This window comes from Tasmannia lanceolata, unplaced genomic scaffold (genome assembly GCF_043159265.1).
Source record: "Tasmannia lanceolata isolate RefF3 unplaced genomic scaffold, GAP_Taslan_0.1 ptg000015l, whole genome shotgun sequence".
NCBI classification, from domain to species: domain Eukaryota; kingdom Viridiplantae; phylum Streptophyta; class Magnoliopsida; order Canellales; family Winteraceae; genus Tasmannia; species Tasmannia lanceolata.
The window spans coordinates 61,608,234-61,627,709 of NW_027518692.1; the positions used below are offsets into that span (position 1 = coordinate 61,608,234).

General features: G+C 37.7%; 1 protein-coding gene across 1 annotated transcript; it reads right to left on the reverse strand.

Annotated features, from left to right (window-relative positions):
• Positions 1-2,681: 2,681 nt before the first annotated feature.
• Positions 2,682-13,419, reverse strand: LOC143846426 (uncharacterized). Its single transcript, XM_077354861.1, has 2 exons — positions 12,086-13,419; positions 2,682-3,082 (listed from the first exon to the last, which is right to left on the reverse strand). The coding sequence occupies exons 1-2, from the start codon at positions 12,795-12,797 to the stop codon at positions 2,958-2,960; spliced, it is 837 nt and encodes a 278-aa protein (XP_077210976.1). The 5' UTR covers positions 12,798-13,419; the 3' UTR covers positions 2,682-2,957.
• Positions 13,420-19,476: the final 6,057 nt, after the last annotated feature.

The following is a 19,476-nucleotide window of genomic DNA, read 5'->3' on the forward strand; positions in this document are numbered from 1 at the left end:
CAAAGACCAAGATGGACAGTACAAGGGAAGCATTAAAAAGGCAAGCAAAGAGCAAAATGGACAGTACAAGTGAAGCGAATCAGGAAGACAAAATACCAAAAAGACACAAGAGAAAGATCCCATAGAGGATGAAAACAAGAGATATCAATTAGTGGGATTCATCACTTTCCATCAAGTCAATAGACACCGCAATAGAATCGTGTAGCCAAACAGAAGCATCGGCATGTTGTGACATATGGGATATAATTAATGTGAAAATTTTATTAAATAAGTAACTGAAATTTCATGTACTTGGAGGGAATTAGACCTAGAGAAAAGAATCACGCTTGACTTGGATCGTCTTTGGATATTTATGTTTCAGCTTGTGGATGACAACCGTGAGGAGACCGCCTTTATAAACCGCGGATATTGTATCTACATTCATATCTTCCATAATGGATAATTTTCGAGACAGATCACCACTCCTCTAACAAACCAAGAACAATCGTAATTAAGCAATGGCATGCAAATGGATTGCTCAAATATATATATATATATATATATATATATAGAGAGAGAGAGAGAGGAAATGATTTTCGTGCAGCGCATGGCTGCCACAAACCATGGGGGGGCACATTTTTTGAGGGATCTAAAGCATTCATTTGGAAGGCCCTTCCATGGATAGGGTGTGTACCAAAGATCAGCCCTATAGGATCATCCTAACCCAATCAAAGTTGGAGGAGAAAATGGACGGGCATTGTTTTTGCCCATTTTTTCCCTCAACAAATGGCAGGGTTAGGATGATCCTATAGGGCTATAGGGTTGATTTTTTCTACACACCCTATCCATGGAAGGGTCTTCAAAATGAATGCTTTTGATCACTCCAAAAATGTGGCTAGCCATGCACAGATAAGCTATCTGTGCAGCTGCACACAAACCATTTCCTCATATATATATATATATATATATATATATATATATATATATATATATATATATATATATATATACACACACACCAAACCGTCCATGTGATGGAATACTACTTCAATACGTGGTGCCCGTAAAATCATTTCCATAGGCTAATTCTAGCCCTCCAATCTATAGAGGTTTTCATAATATGTTGTTCCTCTTAAGGTGCCCGGAATTTGTAAATATTTTTAAAGGTGTGCGGAATTCGTAATATCCTCAAAAAATTACTAAGGAAAAGTAGTTTTTTCGTAATTGTCATATTTCGAGACCTCTTGTTTGTAGTTTTTTCTGTAATTGTCATATACAGGTACCCGTTGTTGTCCGTAATTTCCCTACAAAACTTTACTACGTAATGATTATTATTGCTAGCTTCTTTCGGTACTTATTATTGCTAACCACATTTCAAGAAAGAGTATTTCCGTGCAGTTTTTCACCACGTCTAATAAGACAAATCTCTGAACACATACAATCGCAAAGGATGGCGAGACGTAGCCTCTGGAGAAGGTGGCTAGCAAATAATGATTTGTTTTTTCAAATAATTCTGAAAATGGGTAAGATTGAAATTATGTGACTTTAATGGATGCATTTGTTAAAAAGCATAAAGGAGGGGTAGGATTGAAAATATGTGGGTTGAATGGGTGCCTTTGTTAAAAAAAAGTCAAAAAAAGTGATGTGTAATTATCATAGAATTTTGGAAAAAATCCAAATAATTCTCTCATTTTCTCTTCTGCTATATATATATATACTAGTAACAAAACCCATGCGATGCACGGGCCGACAAAGAACGGTACGGACCACGTCATAGGTTGATCCAAACTGTCCATGTGATGGAACACAACATAAACAGGTTGTGCCCCAAAAATCATTTCCATAGGCTGATCCTAGCCCTCCAATCTATAGATGTTTCCATAATTCATCTTGTCTTAAATCGGATGGTTAAGATCACCCTATAGTTTTTTAATTAAAAAACCATAAAGGAGGGGGGTAAGATCAAAATTATACGGCTTTAATGGGTGCCTTTGTTAAAAGCATAAAGGAAGGGTAGGATTGAAATTATATGATTCAATAGGTGCCTTTGTTAAAAGCATAAAGGAGGGGGGGTAGGATTGAAATTATATGAGTTGAATGGGTGCATTTGTTCAAAAAAGTCAACAAATGTGAGGTGTAATTCTCACGTAATTTTCAAAAAAATCGAAAAAACTCTCATCTTTTCATCCCAGCTTATTGTATTAGATATATACTAGTGGATAACCCGTGCGATGCACGGGCCAAAAAAAAATAATTCGCCGAAATGTTGCTAATATACGTAGGATATTGAGAGATAGAAGCAATTTTACTAAAATTATGAGACATAGTGGAGATTTTTTCTCCAATACATAGAAATAATGGTATTTACTTTTCTGAAATTTTATATGAATTCTCCCAAAAGCCTATTGATACGACAGATTTGAGGAAAATAGAAAGACCAGCAAGACCAAAAATAAACAGGGCATAACCCAAGGGGCCAGTATCCATGATGCTGCTGCCATTCTCCATAAGTTTGCAACCCAAACTCTTGTTTGCCAAGAGGAATAGAAAAGTGAAATTGATTGAAAAAAAAATGGATATACTGAGGACGGTGGTGTGCGGTACGCAATCGAACATGATGAAACATGATATTCTGAGGTCCAAGTTCAGATCCATGAAGACTCTGAAAATTTTGTGCATGCAATTTCATCCCCGTATAAAGTCATCCCATAAGGAGGTGGCACAAACAGGTTCCCATGTGTTTTGGATGCCTGTAGCAAGAAACTATGGAAAAGTGGTAGCAGACTTCTCTCATATGAGAGGGATCAAGAGTAATCTCCCCAGCCACAATATAGTACTATTGAAGGAATCTAATACATAAAGACCAATGCCCATATTACCAAATGATCATAGTGAAGAAAAATACTACCAAGAGGGTAGTTATTGTGACTGAAATTATATATCCTCGTCATATAAAATTGTAATAATCCTCCGTTGCGTCAATGGTCAGACCAATTTGTGATAGACCTAACATTGTCAATTTTGGAATTGATACGAAATGCCATCCCAACATTGGCAATCTTTGAGCATCTTGAAAGGTCCATCTCTTTCAAACCATTCATTCCTAAAACCAAGAAAATAGAACATCCAATCATAAGTAATCCCATATGGAATCACCAAATCAACCATAAATCATGAGCCTGATACAGTTAAAGCATTGCATCCAGTAACATTATAAGTGAGTAGTGGAGATAAACAATCTGATAATTTTTTTGATTTGCAACACAATTTAATAGTTTAGAAACCATTGAAAAAAATGAAGAGCAGAATGATTGATATCCTCGCAACCTGCTATGTTTAACGTGCCAAGGTAGTGAAGTACATCTAAATGTCAGAAAAATTTGTACCAAATTTAAAGCAGCAGCAATAAAAAGATGGAAATAAAAATTAAAAATATGTAAGGGAATAAGAACTCATGTATCTCTTCTATTCAGGAACCATGAATTTGGCTGTTTCAGGGACCCTGAAAATTCCTAAATGCCTTGAAGAAGCATGCATATAATAAAAAATAAAACAGTGAAATCTGCACCAGACGAATTTAAAAATCACCTGAAACAAAGAGTTCGAACTCTAGAAAACCCTAGCCCTAATCTGACGAAAGAGAAGCCTGTTCGAAGGTGGGCATTAGGAGATATGAGTTTTATCTGTGGCATTGAGCCAAACATCTTGCGTGCAGACATCTCTCTAGGGCCGGCATCGATCCTCTTTTCACAGTTGATGGTGGGTTTCAGTAAAAGTGCGGCTCTGGTAGAGATTTAGAGAGGAGCTGGGCTGTCTGCAACTGACAGGAATTATTTTTTCTTATTGAGAGATGAAACGGTAGAGTAACATGAGGCGATAATGAACAAACAGGGCATCATCCTTAGAAAAAATAACATAAAAGGGCATTGAAGGAACACATACTGCGCACTGCCCATTTTTATAATGGAATTGAACAGGTTCTGACCCGGACAAAGAGAAACCTAAAAATCCATGAGAAAAATATTAAAAATCTTAATTTAAATAGCAATCTGAATATCAAAAAAGAAGAACGCAAATAAGGAAACCCAAAAAAAATGAACTAATAGGGGGACAAAGACCCATCCATTTTCCTTCCATTTCTTTAGTTTACAACCATTATTGCAAGGTCTCAGTAAAAAATAGAAACGAAAAGAGAACAAAAAAAACCAACGTACAGACTGCGGAGTCGAATCCATCCATGCTGTCGAGCAGGATATAAAATATCTCAAAAGAAAAAATCTCTCACGGAAGACACCTAATACAGAGAGAGTGATGTATACACAGAAGCTGCGTGTATACCATAAAGGAGGGGGGTAAGATTGAAATTATATGAGTTGAATGGGTGCATTTGTTCAAAAAAGTCAAAAAATGTGACGTGTAAATGTCATGTAATTTTCAAAAAAATAGAAAAAACTCTCTTCTTTTCATCCCAGCTTATTGTAGCCTCCAAGTAATCATTTAAAATAGAAAAAACTCACGAAAAACTTTTTTAGCTAATTGGAGCCTCCAAGTAATCATTTAAAAAAAAAAAAAAAAAAAAACTCTGGTGAGTAAATCAACTTATCTTTCAAGCTTCTCGAATAAATGCTAGTTTTGTTTTAGGCCTCTAACAAACCATAAAAAACACATAAAATGTGATGAGTCTTCTCGCATAGAAGACACTTCTGTTACAGGCCCCATACATAAAATGTGGTGAGGAAATAAAGTCATTCTTTCAATACGACAGTGGGCCCACATTGTTTGGGTGATCCAAACCATTCATTTGATAGGCCCTCACATTGATAGGGTGTGCCCAAAAAAACAGCTCCATTGGATGATCCCAACACTTCAAACTGTGGAGGAAAAAATGGACAGATTTGTGAAGGTTTTTACACGTCCTTTTTTGCCTCCACAAATCGTAGGGTTAGGATGATCTTATGGAGCTAACTTTTTGGGCACACCCTATTTATGTGAGGGCTCATCAAATGAATAGTTTGCATCACGCAAACAATGTGGGGCCCATCGTATTTTAAGCCATCGGTGTAGGTATGTGTAGCTACACCTCTCTCTCTCTCTCTCTATATATATATATATATATATATATATATATATATATATAGAGGAAAAGGATTGTACGCTTGACCGTACCTAAAGTTAGGTATGGTAGAGTGCCAAATCACATGGGTCCCACATTTTTGGTGACCATCTAAACTATTCATTTGCAAGGCCCCATCATAGATAGGGTGCATACCAAAAATCAGCACCATTGAATCATCCTAACCCCTCCAAAACTGGAGGCCAAAATGGGCAGATTTGTGGACAAACACTGTCTGTCCATTTTGGCCTCCACAAATGGATGGGTTAGGATCATCCTATGGAGCTGATTTTTGGTATGCACCCTATCTATGATGGGGCCTTGCAAATGAATAGTTTAGATGCTCACCAAAAATGTGGGACCCATGTGATTTGGCACTCTACCATACCTAACTTTAGGTACGGTCGAGCGTACAATCCTTTTCCTCTCTCTCTCTCTCTCTCTCTCTATATATATATATATATATATATATATATATATATATATATATATATAGAGAGAGAGAGAGAGAGAGAGGTGTAGCTACACATACCTACACCGATGGCTTAAAATACGATGGGCCCCACATTGTTTGCGTGATGCAAACTATTCATTTGATGAGCCCTCACATAAATAGGGTGTGCCCAAAAAGTTAGCTCCATAAGATCATCCTAACCCTACGATTTGTGGAGGCAAAAAAGGACGTGTAAAAACCTTCACAAATCTGTCCATTTTTTCCTCCACAGTTTGAAGGGTTGGGATCATCCAATGGAGCTGTTTTTTTGGGCACACCCTATCAATGTGAGGGCCTATCAAATGAATGGTTTGGATCACCCAAACAATGTGGGCCCACTGTCGTATTGAAAGAATGACTTTATTTTCTCACCACATTTTATGTATGGGTCCTGTAACAGAAGTGTCTTCTATGCGAGAAGACTCATCACATTTTATGTGTTTTTTATGGTTTGTTAGAGGCCTAAAACAAAACTAGCATTTATTCGAGAAGCTTGAAAGATAAGTTGATTTACTCACCAGAGTTTTTTTTTTTTTTTTTTTTTAAATGATTACTTGGAGGCTCCAATTAGCTAAAAAAGTTTTTTCCAAGAGAGTCCTTGCAAATCTATTTTGTAGAAAAGAAGACATATAATTGCAGAGTGATAGCATTCAAAAAAAAAGTTGCAAAGTGATCAAAGGAAATTCAACGAAATTATTACTCAAGTCAAATTTTTATCCTTCTATCAATAGAATTTGTACACCGGACATGATATATTGGTTGACAAACCCATTGCTAGATAAGTGTTTAACTCATGTCAGAAGCTAAACTTACTAGTTTTTAAAAAAAAACCTAAATAAGGATTTTAGGCTTTAAAAATTTTGATTTAGGCTTCGAAAACCCAAAACTAACCAGAGGGGTTTTCCTATAACCATGCAATGACGAAAAACTCAGCAAAGAAATTTTCACTGTTCCCTGTCTCACACACAAAGATCTCTCACTTTCTCTATCTCTAAAAGTACAAGACAAAGAAGCTATTCTAGAGTATTATGTGTTTGTGAGTTTTCACAGCCAAAAGAAACTAGGAATCATAGTTCACGCGGTTTGCAAAACTGTAAGGGCCCGTTTGGATACCCCTTGGATTTGGATTTGGAGGTGAATTTGGATTTGAGTGAAATCCACAAGATTTACAAATTCCTCATGTTAGTGTAATTTTTTGGATTTATAAATCCTTCCTGCGAGAGGTTATTTATAATCTAAATCTGACCTGTAACGTTTGGTTGCCGGGTTTTTTTTTTTCCTGGGATTTATGTGGGTAAAGGTAGGAGGCAAAAGAGGGGACATGCATTAATTAGAGAAAGATATTGTGATGAGTGGAGAGAGAGGGTAGAGAGAGGGTAGAGAGAGAAAGAGAGACCACCATTTTCAAGACAAGATTTTGCTGATGTCACCAAGAAAAAGCTGATGTGACCACTAAATATTCTCCCACATAAATCGTAGGAAAAAAAAAACCCAGCAACCAAACGGAGCAGGGGTTAAAATGACCAAAATATACCAATTTTTTTTTAAATGACTTTAATACCCACATGACATTAAAAACTGATCAAAATACATTGTGTTAGGTAAAATAACTAGAAAACCCCCGAGTCAGGCAAAATGACCGAAATACCCCTATACCAAGTAAAAATGACAAAATACCCTCGAGTCGTGCAAAATGACTAAAATACCCTTATAACATAAAAATGATCAAAATAATCTCATACAGGGTAAAATGACGAGAATACCCCAATATCATAAAAAATTACTAAAATACCCCTAGATCAAGTAAAAATGACCCATGACTCATAAAAAATGACTAAAATGACTAAAAATACCACCATGAGATAAAAATGATAAAAATACATCATATTAGGTAAAATGACTAGAAATACCCTTATACCAGGTAAAAATGACAAAATACCCCTGAGTCGTGCAAAATGACTAAAATACCCCAAGATCATGAAAAATTATCAAAATACCCCTATATCAAGTAAAAATGACCTATAGCTCATGAAAAATGACTAAAAATACCCTCATGAGATAAAAATACGCCATATTGTGTAAAATGACGAGAATACCCCGGGTCATGCAAAATGACCGGAATACACCTATACGAGGTGAAAATGACCAAATACCCTGAGTCATGGAAAATGACTAAAACACCCTTACGACATAAAAAATGATCAAAATACCCTCATATGGGGTAAAATGACTAGAATACCCCGGGATCATGGAAAATTGCTGAAATACCCCTATATCAAGTATTTTAGGGCTTTTTGGTTTTGTTAGATTTCAAATTCAAATCCAAAGAGCATCCAAACAAAACAAAACAAAAAATTAGATTTGAAATCCAAATCTATACGTGGCCATCCAAATGATATTATTTATAAATTTGTGAATTTTAAAATTATTGATTTCAAATCCATGAATTTTGGAAATCCAAACTCACCTCCAAATCCAAATCCAAGCGGTATCCAAACGGGCCCTAATAGAAAGGGACAAAGGAGAGTCGGTTGAGAGTTGGGTTTCCAATAGGAAACCACTTCCTAAAATATAGTGACGTACTCAACAGCTTGCCATATCAAGTGGTTAGGATTATCTAACCAAGATAGAGTCAATGCCAATAGAGGTCAGATTGTTCTCGACGAGCCAGGTTAACGGCCCCAATGAACCCCATTTGGTACATACAGGCCCCAAGGAGGAGGCCGATAAGAAAGGGTCTAGTAACTGTTCTCTGTGTTTAATTGGTTGGATTTGGACTTGCAAATTGCAATGGTTAGAAAAGTAGCATACTATGGATTCAAGGGTTAAGATTGGATAGGTCCTAGTGGGTTGATGAAAGAAAGGGAAACGGTAATATTTCGTGCATGATTATCACACTAATAGATGCCCTTTGGCCATATTCCACAAAAACATCTGTCGTGTTCTGTTTAGCTAATAAAATCAAGGTACCTAAAATGGTAGATTCCACACGATGAATAGAACAGGTATAAATGGATCCAACCTTATCGAAAACATGTTGTAATGTGGTGGTCCCCACCCAATGTATGTATTTGGATGGAGTTGCTGGAAACACTAGTGGTTGTAACATGGCGGGCTCCAACAAATGCTTGAGATTGGACAGGGATTGTAGGCACTACCATTTCAAATTCAACTTGGGCCATGCACGTGTAAAATGATGGGCCTCTCCTTCAGAACATCGCTACTAAAAAGAGAGATTTTATACGTTGTGTGAAAGTGAAGTCTGATATTTTTCAAAAAGTACTGTGGAGACCACTTCATTGGATGATCCAAACCGTTAATTTGTAGGACTAGAAGGCTAAAAAAAGGCTTCATTTGTTGGGCTACAATGAAAATCATTTTCATTCCGTTGAGATTTCTACAATGTATAGTCCCGGTACAGATTGGAGGGTTTACCTAATCATATTTCCTGCTTGTTATAAATAGCTGAGATCGATCAGAAAGACAATCTCAAACTTGATAAACGAACCAATTCAATTTTTTTAGCAAAAGTTCAACCAGGGCCGGACTCAAAATGCATCCCTAGTGATCAGACTAAATCCTATATGACCTTGTGCAAAAGAAAGGGATTTGTAGAAATAAAAGCAAGGATTTGACAGGTGAGAGCATGATCTTCTAATTACAAGGACTACTTTCCAAACCCGCAAACCAATATCCTTTCTTTTCCTCTCAAGCAAGACCTCCTCTCAACAAGACCGTACACACAGGGGCAGAGCCAGGAATTTACACTTGGGGGCAAGACTAATTTGCACCTGGTTGTATTGGTCATTGGGAGGCCGTGGCCACTAAACTAGCTAAGCATGCATGTATATCTATGTAATATGGAAGGGATTTTGCAAGTCATTTTGTGAGAGAGGGGGGGGGGGGGGGGCTCATGCTATATGTGCCTCCCCCCTGCGTCTACAGGAATAAAACCCACGAAAGAAAACCCAAGAAGGAAGAAGGAAACACTGTTTCATTCCCATCACCTGGCCTGTGAATGTCGACTTTTTTTTCTCTCCTTAGCCTCCTCAAGCCCCCCCACTCCTAGTGTTATTAGGAAATACAAAAGCCATTTCCTATTTTGGTCCCCACCTCAACTCGGTATGATGGGAAACCAGACAACTTTCCCAACATGGCATTCTATGAGAACTTCAGCACTTTTCCCCCTTCGATCCTCCCCTTGCATTCATTGCTTTTAGTTGCATTTCCCCCTTGCATTCATGAGTTTGGTGCTGGCTGAAAGAATGGATCCAGATACCCCCCCCCCCCCACGCACAATCCCCCGCGGCACCTCTTGACCAGATTGACACTTGAGAAGCTGATAGAGCACGAAGTAGTTCAACTCCCGACAGAGATTGAAGAACTCTCCCTGCTCACACCAAATACTAGGAAGCCCTCAAGCAAAAAGATAAAAAGGGAAAAAACAAACAGAAGACCAGGGGTCTCATGTACCAAGATATGGCAGACGATGAGCTCGCCTTCAACTTCCACCTAAACCAAGAACACACCATTCACCTGCAGAAGTTGAAGGAAACCCTCCTCATCGTAATCAAGTTCCCAATGAGACGACTCAAACGATTCAACTTCCCAAGGAAAAAGGGAGACTGCCCCTAAGGAAACTAGCAATACTTCAAGCTCTTCCGATGAGATCGAGGCAGAAAAAGACACCTGTGCCATGAGGGATCATGATCCCTCTCAAGCAGGTCTTGAGGGGGAAACTAAGACGAAACTAAGGCGCTCCCAAATATCCCAATATGCTTATATCTAGCTAGACGATTATGTAACTCGAGTATATATTGAGCAGTTTGAACACTTAGTTGTAGATGTTTATGTCTACCTCGAGTTTTTGGAACTCTCTCTCTCTCTCGTGTGTTTTGAGTTAGGAATTAATTGTGTCTTGTGCCCATGAATGTAACATATTTCTCTTTATCTAATAATCTGGTATGAATCTCCGACAAGCCCCAGCTTAACTATAAAAAAAAAAAAAAAAAAAAAACAACTATCCCAACAATCTAGACGGTTGATCTAATGAGTCATCCCAAGATTTAAGCTGTGATAACATCAACGGCTAAATAAATAGCAACTTTTCATCATGCTTGATCTAATGATTAGTCTCATCAAATGAGGGTGGGCACTAAGGCCAATAGCCCGGACTTTGTGATTGCCAGCGGTGTCCATGAACCCCATCACAGTACATTCATTCTTGTACCCAAAAAAAAATTACCATTAAAAGTAAGACTCTAGTAATACGCCAAGATAACCATGGTGAGAAAAAAACCCATCTACCATGATAGTCTGTCGTGGGCACTGCCACCTATCCATCCACTACGAAAGATTCTTACCGGAATTCTGAGATCAGAGATGCTCTCCAGACCAAAAAAGGAGGAAATAGTACACAATCCTAGCATTCTAATCCTCTCGATCACATGCCTTTTTTTTTAATCTTTGGAATGGTAGAACCGTACGTTAGCAGCCACCATCCCAGATTTCTAAGCCGCTCGCATTTATTCTCTGGGTAATAGATCACACTTTCGCAGAAAAGATTTATTCGTCTCGAGAACTGCAATCCTAAGCTCCATCTCACATTCTTCAGCAAACCCGAAGCTTCTCTTTTGTATTATATTGTTATTATTATCACACTGCCCATGAATCCATACAACCAAAGAACACTCGCAGCTCTCCCCAAGAAAACAAAACATATGAGATTGAAGATCTTACCAAAACCCACAACACCCAGATGCAATTAATGTCTATAAAACCAAGTATAGACTACAGAAACAGACGTATAAACTGTCATATTAAGGAGTGGAAATATTAAAGAAGCATGCATGCATTTAGGCATCTGATCTTGTGAACTTCCCAAAGTGTACTTGAAGAAAGAAAGTAAAGAGATGAGCTCGATTCTTAACTGAGACCACTGAAACTACTCAGACTGTGAAAATGATAAAGCCTCGTCAGATTTAGAACGCAAATGCATAAGAAACGAACCATCTTGTCACTTTAAAGATCAAACACTCCTACATGAAAAAAACTTTCTATTCGGTTGTTGTCATCTATTTTTTCTTACCGCAGATTGCATGTTTACAGACCGATCAGATCAGAAATTTAAAGGTAAATTAAACAACCATCTAGTAAGTTAGGTAAAAATTGTTTTCTTTATACAAGCCAAAAAGATCAACGCCACCCAACAAGCCAAAATTAAAAAAAGGAAACTCTAACCCCAGATGAGGGTTTCATCCTCCTCCATCTAGCCCAAAATAAAAAAAGAAAACAAAGAAGCTTCAAGGGTATGCGGGTAAAAGAAAATGAGAAGATTTTTAGGTAATCAAAGTCAGTTGATTAAAATTCTTATAAGAAGGATCCAGATGAAGAAGGGCCAAAACCTGGTAGATCAGGCCAATGAGTAGACCCTGAAGGCCTGACAGAATTATTACCATTCCAGAAGCTTGAATCAGAAATCAAAGGAGTACTAAGATTACCAGAATTCGAATTCTCCAAGTTTTGCTGATTCCAAACAGAAACGGGTTGAATAGGGTTCTCCTCCAATTTCAAAAGCTGATGAAGTGGCCTATCAAAACCCATGCTCAAACCCTGAAAATTTTGTTGTTGGGTTGCAGGGAGACTGAATCCTTGCATCAAAGGGAGACTAAAATTCGAGGTTACTGTAGGTTGAAGCCCTCCAAAATTGTCCACATTCATAGCCTGATTAAAGGAGTTAAAACCTACCATAGAAGCCAAAAACCCTCCTCCATAGATTGAAGGACAAGCAAGTGAGCCCGTAGTTTCAGTTTCATTGGTTTTTATGGTGGTAATGGCAAGAGAGTCTTGGAAAGATGATGAAGATGTGGAAATGGAATAAGTTTGTTGGGATTGTGGGTTTTGTAGATGGGTTTCTGAAGAAGATGAAGAAGAAGAGGGTCTTTTTGAGCGTTTTCCTTTTCGACACCCTCCACCAACAGGAACGTTCCTCAAGGTTCCTCCTTGAGTCCAATACCTTCTACAAGTCTTACAAAAATACCGAGGCTGAGAAAGACTATAGTTGTTGTAATAACAAAACTTAGTGTTGGGAGATTCACAACGAGGACATTTCTGTGGTTGTTGAGGAGGTATTTGTTCTCCTTGTATCCTTCCCCTTCGATCATTCTGCAAACCTTTCATTTCCTCTGCTACTTTTCCTCTTTCCCTCTGCATCTTTTTTTTCCTCTCTCTCCTAAAATCTTCTCTGATAGAGCAAAATCTGGGTTGAAAGAAGATGGGTTTTGGCTTTTAGTGAATGGATAGATTCACCGACTTTCTTGCATGCAGGATTTCGTATACGGATTTTTTGGGACGAGAGGCTAACGCTTCAGGGATTTGAATTCAACGTGTCTGGGTTTAGTTATGGAGAATCTATGCAGATTGCAGAAATATTGACAGATTGCAAATATCACCAACCAAACCTTAATAAAAGAAAATGGAAAAAAATAAAATCTCACTCGAGAGAAAGACCCTGCCCAGTTCAAGTACAGTTTCAAAGGAAAAAAAGAAGCCAAAACTAAGATCAGACGATAAGAGACAAAAATTGGAAGATGTAAAAAAAAACCCAACTCAGTCCTAACCCCTGATCAATGAAAAAAACGAAGGAACTGTTTGCCGTAGGCAGAAATCAGAATCTAAAGAAGAAGAAGATGATGAAAGGAAGAGAATAGATATAATAAAAGTAAAGGAGTTGCAGAGAGAGTTATGGGACCAAGGAGTGCGGATATCAAAAGAGAAAGGGGGCGAAAACGCTGATCGTTAGGCCCGCGAGAGCGTGGCGTGGGGGTCGTGAAAGCCTATGTACTGTCAGAACCTCTCCACTATAACCTCATTCTTTCTTTATAAATATTAAATTAAAGGGCTCTTGTTTTGATAAAGACACCCCTATTTCAATAGACGGTTTCTTCAAGTGAGGATGGGGCACGTGCCTTGCCTCGGCACGTAACGGAAGAGGAAGGCTCTGTGACGTCCATGTCCGTTAAGGTTCGCAACTGCTCACAGTCTGGACTCCAAAAGACAAAAGCTAGCGTTTTGGGGGTTCCATTAAAAAAAAAAACAGAAGAAGATGAAAATGCAACCCAATCTCTTTTTTTAGAAACCAAACGCATGTAATTCTCATGCTATATGCGACTTGTGAATAAATAAATACATAGGACTTGGACTTTTGTTTCTTGACTTCATTCCTTTCTATTTAAGAAGAGAGTGTAGAATTAGTGATGTTTCTCTTAAGTCGGCATTAAATTCTTGAGATTATTATGTCTGGTAGGTGGGTCCGATGATTTGGACCGTTCATCAAGTGGAAATCAGACGTAAGATCAATATGATTTTTGTGTATTAAATGTAGGGCATCGAGTGGTTTTGTTTTTTTCCTGTTTATTTAATGGCAATGATCATGATACACACAGAATTCGAGCTCACCAAATCATTTAACAATGTAGGGATCCACCAGATGAAGGGTTTCAAAACATTGTTGGACACCCCACCTCGACCATATACGAAAAATAAGCTCTTTAATCCTCATCATACCAGTACTAGGTTGGTGGTTGTGTCATAAGCGCGCGTGAGAGAGAGACAGAGAGACGCGGCTTTGTCCATTTTTAGTATAACTTAGCTGGTGCAGACATTACGTGCCCAATATCAATCGACCAGGAATGGATAGCCAGTTTTGCTGCCTCTCACCTCATAGCTGCATTTGTCCTATTCCTTCAAATCATATGAGGCGGCAATTCTCTATTGGAAAATAGGGTCTCCAAAATTGCCTAGACAATTTCGCAAAACACATTTTAACACCTTGTCGGGAGAAAACAGCCACCTAAGATGAATTAAATGAATGAGACAAAATTATCAGGTGGCTATTCTCTCTTGCAAAAGTGAGCCCCAAAATGGCTTTTTGCGAAATTTCCTACCAAATATCACCATTGTAAATTACTCGGTTTCATTCAAAAATTTAAACTAGTGCTTCTTTTGCCCTCTATATCCTTAAACATTGAAACCTCTCTCTCTCTCTCTCTCTCTCTCTCTCTCTCTCTCTCTCTCTCTCTCTCTCTCTCTCTCTCTCTATATATATATATATATATATATATATATATATATATATATATATATATATATATATAGGTAGATCTATGGAAGATTTAAACTAATCCTCAAGATGAAAGAAACCAAAAGTGTGACAAGATAACAAAACTACAATTGGAGTTCTAATAACTAATATTGCTAGTGTCGGCATTTTTTATATGATATTAGAGAGCATTAAACTATTAATTATCATATAGGTGTTGTCCATCACCTCCCTCTTATCCTTAGCCAGGTTGTATTTATCTCATCCAATTCTTTGTCATTGGCCTAGTAATGTTTATGGTGTATCAAGTTTTATACATGTCTAGCTAGTAAGAAGAAAATCCAACAACATCTTACTCTAATGGTAATCCTTCCCTACCTACGTCTATCCACACTAGTATCTTGCCACTGCTGTGCTAGAGTCAATGGCTACTACGACCACCCCAATGGATTTTACTCATGAAATTGAAACGTTTTATATGTACTTATTATGAACAATATTAATGTCCACTTGTTTTGTGATGTGAATAATATTTCCTAAGAAGGTGCTCTCTTATATCTTATATCATTGCAGTTTGTATTAACGGTTAGAAATAACAGAGTATAAATTATGAGGTATATGGAGTATTGATTATTAGAGCTCCAACTGTAGTTGTATTAAATCTCCAAACTCAAGAAAAAAAAAATCTCAGGAGGAAGAAGACATTATTTTATTTCTCAAAAGAAGTACATTTGTCTCTTCTTCCTTTTCTTCTTTAACACGGAAAAAAATACTATTGATGTGAAAAATCCTAAATATTTTAAAACTATAGAATCTAGGATAGAGATTGATGCTAACGTAATATATATAAGCTTTAACTAGGTATATTTGAAAGGTTGATGTTTTAAGTGGTAACCGATATATATGAATTAATCTGTGTAAAAGATCTAAGCAAATATATATATATATATATATATATATATATATATATATATAGAGAGAGAGAGAGAGAGAGAGAGACTAATTAAATAAATAGTAGACTAATTTATTTCTAACTTTATGTGTGTTATTTAAAATGGGTTCCTATCCATCATTGGATAGTAATAACAATAATAAAACTAATTAGGGTTTTATTTTCTTTTATTCTTCTAAGATTTTCTATATACCATACAACTCTTAAACTAAAGTGCAGTTGAAAAAAATGGTCATACTAAATGGGCCTTCTCGGTATCGATTGGTTTTAAGGATTCAAATGAGGTTGAAGTGAAGGCAGTACTTCAAGGTATTAGACTATGGGCAGAAAGAGAGATAGATAACCTCCTACTTGAAGGTGATTCTCTCAATCTAATCATAAGATGGTTGGATGGTAGCCACATCCCTGGAGATTTTCAGAGTTCATTGATGAGATCGGGTAGAAGGCCACCTGGTTCGCTTCCATCATGTAAGGAGGTCAACGAACAATGAGGTGGATCGTCTAGCTCGTGAAGGAGTAGCTAGAGTGATGCTAGAGATTCTTTACTTTCTACCTCCGTGAGAGGGTCACTGTCCTTGTATCTCCTCTATTTTTGTCTCTTTGTACCCATGACTGTCTAGGTCTTGGCTCTCTCTTATCAATAAAATTTCACCATTTCAAAAAAATAAAAAAAGCACGGTTGAGAGAATTTTCCCATTCCTTTTGACCTTGTTTAAATTGCAAGAATTTTCTAGCAAAAGTTTGAAAAAGATAATTTTTTCCTAATTTTCCACTGTTTGATTACACATGAAAAAGTCCTTCTAGTTTTAGTTTCCTCTTGTTGAGAAAAACCCTGTGGAAATTAAAAAAATTTCCGGAGAAATGTTTTTCTTGCAATCCAAACAGGGCCTTCTTGTTCGTGGAATTCTCAATGGTTTCAAAATGGAATAATCAGTCCCTGCACTGAGTTTACTTCGACAATCTATAGTGAGCAACATTGCCACCTGTCCGTCCGGCTTCCACTTTAGTTTCGCTAGTTAGAATTTTTTACTAATTATTTTATGAGAGATTTTATATGGTATAAGCATGTATAGTTCGGGTATACAGTATTTTTCAAAAAGTACTGGACAACTCACTCCATAGGATCATCCAAACCGTCTATTTGATGGGCCACAATGTAAATAGGTTGTTCCAAAAATCATTTCAATAGGATACCCTAGAACAATGATCTATAGTGGAACATAATATATAGATCGGAGGGTTGGGATCATCCAATGACAATGATTTTTGGGTCACAACGTATTTACGGTGTATCCCATCAAATAGACGGCTTGGATCATCCTATGGTGAGAGCCGTACAGTACTTTTTGAAAATTAGTGGACTGTGCGGGCTTACATCATATAAAAAATCATTTTATGAATTGTTAGTGGCTCATGGTTCATATCCATTGCTATTCTATTTTGGGTTCAAAATTCAGATAAGTTTGAGGTGTTCAAACCGTCTATTTGCTGGGCCACAACCTCCTTGTTTTGGGTGTTAAAAAGAAGACATCTAATAAAAGCCCACAGAGACCAAGGCATGGGCACTTAGGCCCAAAATTAGGGTGTTTTATTTTCCTACTTTTTAACACATAGGACAAAATTACTAGGGTATCCGACCTAATTTTGAGGTATTAAAAATACTCCAAAAATGTTAAGTCCAGAGGCTTCTGCGATAAGATACTTGGTCAAAGAATCCGCCTATCTCTGTGGCAAGTTGGGACCCGGGTCACTACCGGGAAGTTTCAAGAGAGATACATGGCTTCCTTGCTCGATAAGCAACCCATTCAAACGAATCTCTATATATACACTATGCTCAAATGATTGTTAAATTGATAACCAGCAAAAAGAGAGAAAGAGGTCAGTCATGGCATTCTTGTCGGACATTTTGGGCTGCTTTGGGTCATCCCCGAGGGTCTCGTGTGAGGATGGTGCGAACCCTCCAGAGCAGAAAACTCAAGTAAAATCAAAAGGTGGTGCACCAATTACACAGAAAACCCAAGTCAAATCCAAAGGTGGAGCACCAATTCCAGTTTCTTATTTCCCAATCAACTCCCACTTCTCTCGCTTGTAGCTTCTGGATTGTATATGGAGTAAGGCCCTGTTCTTTTTGGTTTTGGAGAACCGATTTTGAGCCCAAAACGGGTTATTGAACTCTAAAAATCGGTTCTCAAAACCGAAAACCAACAGGGCCTAAGAGAGAGATTTGAGTCTCAGCTATACTGTGACATCGGTGGTCGTTTCCTTTGTAACTTACAAAAGCGTTACCAAAAATCGTTTCTTTTTGTAACTTGCACCCGGGTTTTTATTTGAAACTTGGGTTGCAGTCTTGTATAATTATTCTTATTGATTCATTTCGGTTCGTATGTGAAGTTTAATGTAATCGTTTTTAGAAACTGGGAAACACCTGCAAAGTTTTTGGGATTCTTAGCTTGAATTTTGACTGAGGTCCACTTCGGTTCGGTACACCCTTCGTGAAAATGAGGGCTCACCAAAAAAAGTATAGGGTGGGTCTTACATGTGGTCCAGTGGACTTCTTTTCAGGGGTGGCCCTACATGTCGGCCAATGTAAAAAGGCAAAATCAATCTTTCTGCCACATGGGTTCTTAATTTTTTAGTTTAATGAGAAGCGAAGCGGGACCTTTTTTTGGTGTGATTCACATCTCTTACTCTAGTGAGCAGTGGGGCCCATTGAGTGAATCAGAACAGAAGTGTGGGCCACAATCTTTAGATGGAATTTCAAAAGTCATGAGGATCACGGAAGTGTTCTCAAGATGGATCCTTAAATTTTGGGCAACGATAAATTCGCACCCTCAGTAGGATAACTTGCACCCCCCTTAACGTGAATTGAGGTTAAAAAGCGTTAAAATCTGCCGAATACCCTCATTTCAAGGGGTGCGAATTATCCTACAGGGGCTGCGAATTTATCATTGTCTTGAACCTTTTGTGCTGACAAAAAATACACTTCGTGGTTTCCTTCTTTTGCCCCTTTCAACAGGCTCCCGTTAAAAGCAAACGCTGTCTAGTTGGATTAATTTTTGCAAATTAAAAACGTTCGAAGCAAAAGCATTGACTCACAAAGTCTTCCACATTCTTTATGATTGCTTTCGGTTGGTTCTCTATCGAAATTAGCAATTATTATTATCATTTGTATTAAATTCAACTTAAAAACTACAGTAGAATCTTCCTTTAAAAAAATTAATACCCAACCCTAGCAATTTAGATAGAGCACTGATAGAAATGTCACACGAATGTTACAAATTTTGGACAAGGGAAATGATATAGAAAATGCGTTTTAATTCTGGAATGACATGTGGAACGTACCTCTGCCTTACAGATAATAAGATCCTTCTAAGGAACAATTAATCTCATTTTTCTTCCCCTTTATCTTCTCCGAACAAATTAGGGTTTTCTTCCGTCCTCTGTTTCCTATGCTGACGACCATCGCTGCAACTCAAAAGAGGAAGAGGAAGAGGAAGAAGAAAAAAAAAATAAGAAGGAGGAAGACAGAGTGGGAGATGAAGAAGAAGGAAAAAGAAGAATTGACGCCATAAAAAATGAAAGATGCCGGAAAAAGGAGCAATCGGCGACAAAAAAAAAGAAAAAGAAAAAAAAGAGAGAGGAGGAATAAGAATAAGACAAGTTTGTGAGATTTGAAGCCGAAACGGTGATATTTTGGGGTCAACTTGACTAAAAGGGGGCCAACTCGGCAAAATGGGGGGTCGACCTGTTAAAAGGGGGGGTCATCTCGGTTAAATGCAACCACCCCCATTTAACTTTCATTTAAGAGGGCTGACCCCTCACTTTAACTAGTTGACCCC